We start from the raw sequence: 8646 nt of genomic DNA on the forward strand, positions 1-8646 counted from the left end.
AGCGGGCGAGGGGCGCCGCTCAACGCGGAGCCTCTGTCACCCCACCCGGGAGAGTTGAGCCTCTCCAGCTGTGTGTGCTGGGCCAGGCAGGCTGATTGACTGACCTGGCAAACCCACGCTTTGAAGTAAGATTCAAGGACGACAGCTTTCTATATCTGCCGCTCACCGTGGGCCAGTCACACACATTCTTACCGAATCTTACTTTTTAAACGACAAGGCAGGAGGATTGTTGTGAGTTCGAGACCAGCCTGGGCTACATAGTGAATTCCAGGTCAGTCTCAAATACATAGTGAGACCCTGTCTCAAAAAACAACAACAACAAAAACCAAACAACAACAACAACAAAAAACTCCAAAAAACAAAACAAAACAAACCAAAAAACCCAACGAGGAACCAGAAAGTTTTAACAAACTTGCCCATTGACCCAATGACAGAAGGTAGCATCCCCGCTATTGCCGTGGTAGTCATTAAGCTTCTATTATGAATTTGGCTTGTCCTTATCAAACCCTGCCTTCAAGGATAAGTCTCCAAATCCTCATGATATTCTGGTTTTCACTTAAGAAGACCCTTTTATGATTGTGAAGTAGTGTATTTGACTACATTGAGAAATACTTAGTTTGCTTTATTTATGGGTTTTTAAAAATGATATACAGGCCAAGTGAAGTGGTGCATGCCTGTAATCCCAGCATTCAGGAGGCTGAGACAGGAAGATCGCCAAGAGTTTAAGGCTAGCCTGAACTACACAGCAAGATCCTGTCTCAAAAAAAAAAAAATTTTTTTTTCAATTTCCTTTTTTTCAGAGGGGAAAAAAAGAAGAGAAAGGAACGTTAAAGGGGAATGGGCAGGGGAGAAGAGAGGAAGAGAAAAGGTAATTAAGGAAAAGGGAAAAGGCCGAGGATTTAGCTCTGTGGCAGTGCGCCTAGCAAGCACAAGGTCCTGAGTTTGATCCCCGGTACCAAAGAGAAGAAAAAAGAAAAGGAAAGAAAAAATACATCACACTCATCAAAGGTAACTTTAGGCGTGGCCTCTGAGGGCTATTCTCTTTAGAAACAGGCTATCTTTACCAGGCATTGTAAAATGTCACAAGGAAATGCAATCTGGCAGAAAAGCAATCACTTAAATGGGTTTCAAGTGAATAGGACAGCTATTGCTCCACCAAAAGTTTGGCAGCATAAATTGCAGGATCCAACAAATGGGTATATAATTTGCCAACTTGGATGTAAGTTTGATGAAAGACAATGAATACAAACCCAGTATTATAGCTTGTATCTAGATGTCTCCTTAAAGGCCCACGCACACATAGGTGGGGCTTTTCAAAGGTGACTGGATCCAGGGTGTGTGAATATGAATTATGGGCAAAACTGGACTAGTTTAGCATAGTTCTGTATGCGGATGAAAAGCCCCACCCTGAGTGTGGGTGGCACCAACAAGCTTATAGCCTTGATGAAATACTATAAAAAGGCAGACTCTCTGCTTGCTGCTTCCTGTCTACCTTGCCATGGACTGTTTCTCCTTCATGATGTCCCCCTGCCTTGGAGCTAGCCTCTACAAACTCTTGACCTAAAATAATTTGTCCTCCTTTAACTTGTGTATATCAGGTATTTTGTCCCAGCAATGAGAAAGTGAGACCCTCACTGTATATTAGAAGTCTGGGAGGAGCAAGCAGTGTTCAAAATCACAAAAGGACAATCAGTGAACTGATGAAAGATGGGATTGAAAAGTATAAGTCAATGAGCTTAAAAAGCATTAGGTGAAAAAAAATGACCAGTTGGAGAGGAAAAGATAGCAACAGTTTTATACAGTATCTTTCTCTTCTTGAATGCATACTAGGTAGGAGGCTGCTGCAGACAGCAAATGTAGACTTCAATGAGGCATTTGGCAATTCACAACATAGACAAAAAAGTGAAATGCAAGCTGGATTGAAGCTTGTTAAGTGACCGGGCCAGAAGAGGCCGGTAAGTGGCTGGGACTACCAGAAGAGGCTGCTAGCCACCTGACTAGCCAGTTCAGGATGCTATCAGTGACTGGATGAGAGTAGCAGCTCACTCATAAATGCTATGGATAACCTGAAGCAGAAAGGCTGCCTAAAATACCTGGAAGGCAAACTGAGCACAGACTAAATCTAACAAGATGAAATTTAACAAGGACTACTAAAGCCCTGTAGTAGGGTTCAGCAAAACAAACAAACAAAAAAAACATAAAATCAGGATAGGAATTATTTGAAAATAAATATTAAAGGTAAGACTTGTAACTGTATTAGCTGTAATCGGTGACATGGTCATGTAGAATGCCAAGTGTCTTAGGTCTATAGACTCCATTAGACCTAGCAAAGAAGCTGACCCTGTATGCCAGCCACATTTCTTAGGATCACATTTTTCTCTGGATACATTTTACAAACAGATACGTGCAGTGGTCTGTGACTAAGCTCATAGGGGGACATAACACTGTCCTGATCCAATATGTAGTAGCCAGAGGTCATCAGCATGAAGGATAAAAGATGTAATATACATTTAAGAAAGCTAATGCTTACACCAAAAAGAAGAGAAACTGACCATATAATATGGGTGTATTCAAAGCAACTTATTTAGCCTTTAGAAGAGGAAACGTTTTAATTAACAAAATGTAAAACATTGATTTAGTGGTTGAGGATCTCAGTTAAACAGCTTGGAACTTATTCTGAATTTTGGGGAGGGACTGTCACTAGTCAAAAATACTAAAATCCAAATGTCTCACATAGTATTCATTGCAATATAATGCCAGAGTTTAGACTATGATACATTTTTTCCTTCTGAGATGTGTTCTTAGAGCTTAAGAATAAAGGCATATTCCTAAACAAATGTTTGACCTTAGAGAAATTTTATCTTACTAATCTACAAAGTATATTTACTTTATAAATTATAATTTGAAGAGTTCCAAGTGTCACAGAAATTGTTTAAGTGAAACTACTTGTTTCTAAATTCACTGTCCCACAAGGGTTTAGAAGAATATGTACTTAACATTTTATGTCTTTCAAGGCACTTTGTGTGTGCACGCAATACTGAAGCTTGAACCCAAGCCTTCTAAACTGAGCTGCATCACCAGCCCTTAAAATTTTTTTTTTAAAAAGATTTGAAACAAGTCTTGCTGAGTCACTAAACTCCCCAGCTGGGCTCAAACTTGCAATCCTTCTACCTCAGCCTCCCAGAGTATGAGGATTACAGGCCACCTCGCTCAGCTCAAGGCATTGTGTTTTTAAGAGTTCAAACTACAGGGGTTGAAGGGAGGGTGGGGCAATGAGGAAAAAATAAGAATCAAGATGGATTATGTAAACGTGCAAATTTCCAAAGATGAATGTCATTACATTGTATTAATTAAATAAAATTAATTAATTTTTTAAAAATTCAAACTAAAATCTGATAGCCTCTTTCAATCAAGGAACTGCAAACTTGGGGGGTTTGACCAATTTGTGATATTTGTGTGCAAGATCCACAGCCAACCGTCCTTGCTGAAAGGGGAAAGACCACAAAATTGAATTCCAGTGATTGCCCATTTTTTTAACTCCATGCAAAAGGTAATTTACTTCTTCTTCAGTAAAGTCTTTACGAGTTCTTCTTTTTTCTGTAATAAGAATTATAGAATACATTATTACTTGCTGAAATAAGAAGTGTTCCTGAGACCCAAATAATTGCTAACTATAAACAACGAAATAAGAAAATTTCTTGCCTGGGATACTGATCATATAAAAAGCTACTTCAATGTAAAACCAACAAACACCTACTGTTAATTTAGGTGCTGCCACAGTGATTTCAATAACTGTTACTTCACCTACTATAAGAATACCCTTAATATCTTTCAACCAAGAAACAGAGTTCATAAATATTTCATTGGTAATATAAAATTCCCGAGGATACCTGTCTTACAGATACAGTCTTCCAAAGGGCTCCATACAATAGAATACCAACACTGGCTACTTCACATATTAGGTTTAATATTTTTAAGAATAAGGATCTTTTGAAAGTTACTTTAAAAATACAATTTCTACTATATAGGTGCTCAGCTTGAAACTTAAAAAAATAGGGAACATAATGAAGAAAATTTGTGTGCGTGCGTGCGTGCATGTATGTGTTAGCTCCTTGGAACAGAATCTAGGGCCTTCACACTGACCTATATCGCCAACCCTTTTTTAATTTCTTAAATTCTGAGATAGGGTCTCACTAAGTTGCTAAATTACCCAGGCAGGCTTGAACTCATGATTCTTCTGCCTCAGCTTTCCACTGGCATTACAGGCATGTGCCATCTTACCCAGCTTGACTCCCTCGTTTTTGAGCAATACTTAATAAAAAGGATACACAGTTGGTAATCAAAGATTTCTGATTACTAGGAAATGCTGTATTTTTTTTCCATTTATTGTTGACTCATAAAATCACTATAGATAGATGCTGAGTAATTTGTATTTTCACTTGAGGCTTCCATTTACTTTAGGACTGGATATAGTTATGCTTGGTCACTCAGAAAATCTTGCCCTTGGAAGCCAGGACTATTAGCTATTGGTTCACCTAATATAAGAGCCACAGTTTAGACCTTTTAAAATAGAAAAGTAAATCTAACCAGAGAAAGCTGAGAAATCAATGTAAATAATATCTTATTACTATTTTTCTTTTGGTACCAGGGACTGAACTCGGGACCTTGCACTTGCAAGGTAGGTGGCAGCACCCCTGAGCTAAAGCCCTGGCCCTCTTATTATAACAGTATTACTCAAATACAGGCTCCATGAGGGAGGGCAGGAACTTGTCTCTAGTTTATTCATCATTGTATTCCCAGTACCTAGAATAGTATCTCAGACATAGGAGGTGATCACTGAATATTTGTGGAGGAAAAAAAGTTACAGTAATACATACCTCAGTTTATAAATGCTTCCTTTCATGAATGATATCATTCATGAACAGAAGTGTTTGGAAAAATTCTACTTCTGCTTGCGAACTTTCAACTCTGCACTGGATGATGGAACACAACTGCAGCCATCTTCCCCAAAATTATGGAACAAATTGTGTTCATGAACTGAGGTACCATTGTATTATTAAATTCCCTCAAAACTTATCAGTGAAATGACCTGATACTTTTGGGGCTATTAGAAAAAGGGTTATCCAAGAAATAGTTTTTAGCCTCACTTGCTAAATGATTTGAACTCAGTATAATGAGGACTAGATAGGTTAAAACTTTTGGGATTTTGAGGGTCTACAGTTGTTCATGTAAAGCTATCTTTTTCCATCATGGTTGCCATCTCCCTGACTTCTGTACTTAATATCTGTGCCCAAATCTTTAAAGGCCTCTACACCAGAGTACTGAGCCACCTGGAAGGAGGAAATGGCTGTGCACTCCAAGGCTCACCTCCTACCTCCTTTAGTGCTATGAATATTGAATGTGTATTAGGAAAAGCAGGTAAAAATGGGCAAGAGGTTTCAATCCCAGAAAGTCTTACTTTCAGATCTTTTCAAGATACCAATCCACCCTGACAGAGCCCTGAGGAAATCTAAATGCCTAGATATTGCAGTGGTCTGGACTCACTTTGAGTGTAAGCTACAATAAATGAATTAATTTTTTTTCTTTTTGAGACAGGGTCTCGCTATGTAGTTCAAGCTGGCCTTAAACTCACTACACAGCCTAGGCTGACCTCAAATTCAGGGCAATCTTCCTGCCTCAGCCTCCTGAGTGCTGGAATTACAGGTACACGCCACCATGCCTGCCTAAGCTACAATATGGGAATGGTAGTAAAATATCCTAAAGTGGAAATTTATAAAGAGAAAAATGGCAAAATACCAACTAAGTCCTTTTTGTGAAGATGTATAAGACCAAGCAAAGCAAATACACAACAACTGAAAATATTCTATACCCATTTACTTAGTAAAACCATCTTCAGAGCCTCATGAAATGGGCATAATATATACACTGATTGTATTTTCTCAGGATGCCTTTGTACATTCTCAAAGAGCAGGCCAAATTAGTAACCATTTGATTTTAGCTAAAGTAAGTCTAACCTACAAATGAAATGTATGGTATTTATAATGATTATTAATAGTATTAGGATCACTCTTATAATCAATACATAACCATAATTATAGTCTTTAACCATAATTATGCCATTTCATGGGTCTCTGAAGATGATTTTGCTATGTAAATGGATATAGAATATTTTTAGTAGCTATATATTTGCTTTGAGGACATGTTGGAAAAAATCTCTAGTTTGATTCCAAGTCTTTCTCAAGAACAAGATTTTAAAGTGCAGCATGTCTCCATGAAAGAAAATTTCTAGTGGTTTCTATAGGAAATAGTACTTCAAAAACTGAACTCCTCCATAATGGTTCTGTATTTACTTTATATGCAGAAATTTTAATACAGAAAAAGACCCAGATATATAAAGTAAATTGGAAATTTCTTTCAAGCTTTTGGCAGTGAAAATAGCCAAATAAGTGTTACATAAGGCAAAATGTTTCCTGGATGTACCAAGTCCATATGTCTCTGTAAGAAATAACACAGTGGTTCTACTGATGTTACTAATCTCTGGGTTACTTGAACACATAAGGTACTCAACAGCTTAATCTTAACCTGCAAGTATTAACTCAATATGAATAGAAGAAAATAATAGTGTTCTACATATCTCTGATAAATCTGAAATGGTAATAAACCTGAAATGTTAACCCTGCAGTGAAACTAAAATTTCCATAAATTCATTTTTAAGAAGCATTTTGAATTTTAAGCAGTATGTTATTAAGGCTCACACTATTTGTCCCATCAAGTTTGACTGTGTGAAATGCTATAGATATGAACAAAAGCCTTCTGCAAAGTCTCTCTGAAGCTCTTGTACATAGAATAATTTTGTTCTTAAAATAGAATTGTGACCCAAAGGATAGAACAGAGCTTCTGGAGAGAGACTCAAACCTGAAACTAAGTTCTCATATTTACCAACTTACTATTATAAGACTTAAAAGTAATATCTACAAAACACCTAATACATAGCAGGTGCTTAATAAATGTTAGTTTTCTCCTGCTCCCTTCCTAACTGGCAGGCACTGGATGAGCAAATACGAAGAAGGGAAGCAGGTGTCTTTATTCTTAGGAGGGATAACCCTTATCAGAACAGTGGGTTATCTTTTAAGAGCCATTAAAATGATACTGGGAGTAAACACTCAGCTATTCTCTTCTTTCTTGGGGATATATGAAATTTAAGTTTATTTAAAAATTAAATATATTCACTTATTCCTCCAGGTATAGTATATTTAATACTGAGTTGTCTTGTACGTGGAGTCAGCAGGATTTCTGAAAAACATGAAAAAGATTTAGCAATTTAGCAATTAGTGTATCAATTAGTATGATACCTACCCCATTCTAATAGGAAACAGTTAAAATGGAAAGAATTTTAAACCACCAGAGACTGAATCTACTTTTTGGGTACATTTTAAATCTGGTTGCTTAGAGACATATTTTCTTTTCACTTCATTTTAACCACTGGTTTTTAATATATTTAATACTGATAGTTCACAAGTATAGGCATAATCATAGTTTTAAAGTTGCTGAATTAATTACTTTTGCTACAGATAAGTGATTTCCTTAGTTCATTTTTATATCTGTCTTCAGCTTCCACAATGACTTTGTGATGATCACATTGGTATGGGCAAGAATGTAAGAGCTTGGTAAAATTTCGGCTATTCAGGGGTTTTCCTACTGCTATGCAACCTATAAGAAAACAAATTAAAATGACATGTAGATTTTATAAAATATCTACTAACAAACCCATGAAAACAAATATCTATATTATAGTAACTGAAGTGAAATCAGGAACTGTAAATATTGTACAAAATCCAAAGTCATGCAAGAGAGTAAAGAGAACAAGTACATTACAATAAAATATGTATTGGAATAGAGGTGTGAACTGACGGCAAAGGTGACACAGAAAAAGGCCATCTAAGCTGGGTGCATTGTGCACAAGTGTAATCTCAGCTGGAGGCTGAGGCAGGAGGATCTTAAGTTCAAAGCCAGCCTGGATAACTTAGTAAGGCCTTGTTTCAAAATTAAAAAATTAGGGGCTGGGGATTTAGCTCAGTTCAAGTGGTGCCGCTGCCTTCTTCGCAAGTGCAAGGTCCCAAGTTTGATCCCTGGTTCCAAAACAAAAACAAAACCAAAAAACAAAATTAAAAAATTAAAAAGCTGGGAATTTAGCTCAGTGGTAGAATGTCCCTGGGTTCAATACCAAAGCATCATACACACACACACAAACAAAAACCGCTGCCTGCCTCACAAGCACAAGGACCCGAATTCAATCCCTGGTGCAAAAAAAGGAGGAGGAAGAGGAGAAAGAAGAAGAAAAGAATAATCTACCTTGGTTCTTAGCTATTAAGGGAGGGCATCCAAGAGCCAATCACCTTTTATCATTTAAGCATTTTTTAACTAGTACACATTTACAATACATAATATTTACACTTATCATGGGAAGTTAGTACATGTATATAACACATCTTAATGCTTTTATATTTGAAGAATTTTTAATAAAAACGGTGAACAATAAGAACACAGGTGAGGGCCAGGGATTTAGCTCAGTGGGTTCTACCACCTGCCTCACAAATGCAAGGACCCAAGTTCGATCCCCGGTACCAAAAAAAAAAAAAAAAAAAA

At 37.1% G+C, this 8646-nt stretch overlaps 2 protein-coding genes across 6 annotated transcripts in view; both read right to left on the reverse strand.

Moving 5' to 3' along the window:
• Dync1li2 (dynein cytoplasmic 1 light intermediate chain 2) overlaps positions 1 to 1518 on the reverse strand; it is a 25553-nt gene extending 24035 nt beyond the window's left edge. The window contains exon 1 of the mRNA XM_010612367.2: positions 1493 to 1518. Coding sequence (XP_010610669.1) covers positions 1493 to 1518 — 26 coding nt within the window. The remainder of the gene's footprint in view (positions 1 to 1492) is intronic.
• Positions 1519 to 3348: 1830 nt separating this feature from the next.
• Positions 3349 to 8646, reverse strand: part of Terb1 (telomere repeat binding bouquet formation protein 1) — a 41753-nt gene continuing 36455 nt past the window's right edge. For 4 of the 5 annotated variants that reach the window (XM_010612163.2, XM_010612165.2, XM_010612164.2 and 1 more), the window contains 3 exons: positions 7561 to 7710; positions 7231 to 7293; positions 3349 to 3597 (listed from right to left, as the gene is read on the reverse strand). In XM_010612163.2, the coding sequence (XP_010610465.1) occupies positions 3410 to 3597; positions 7231 to 7293; positions 7561 to 7710 (401 nt within the window). In that variant the 3' untranslated portion in view covers positions 3349 to 3409. The remainder of the gene's footprint in view (positions 3598 to 7230; positions 7294 to 7560; positions 7711 to 8646) is intronic. The other variant, XM_010612166.2, reaches the window with a different exon arrangement.

This window comes from Fukomys damarensis, unplaced genomic scaffold (genome assembly GCF_012274545.1).
Source record: "Fukomys damarensis isolate Sample0158 unplaced genomic scaffold, DMR_v1.0_HiC HiC_scaffold_32, whole genome shotgun sequence".
Taxonomy (NCBI): domain Eukaryota; kingdom Metazoa; phylum Chordata; class Mammalia; order Rodentia; family Bathyergidae; genus Fukomys; species Fukomys damarensis.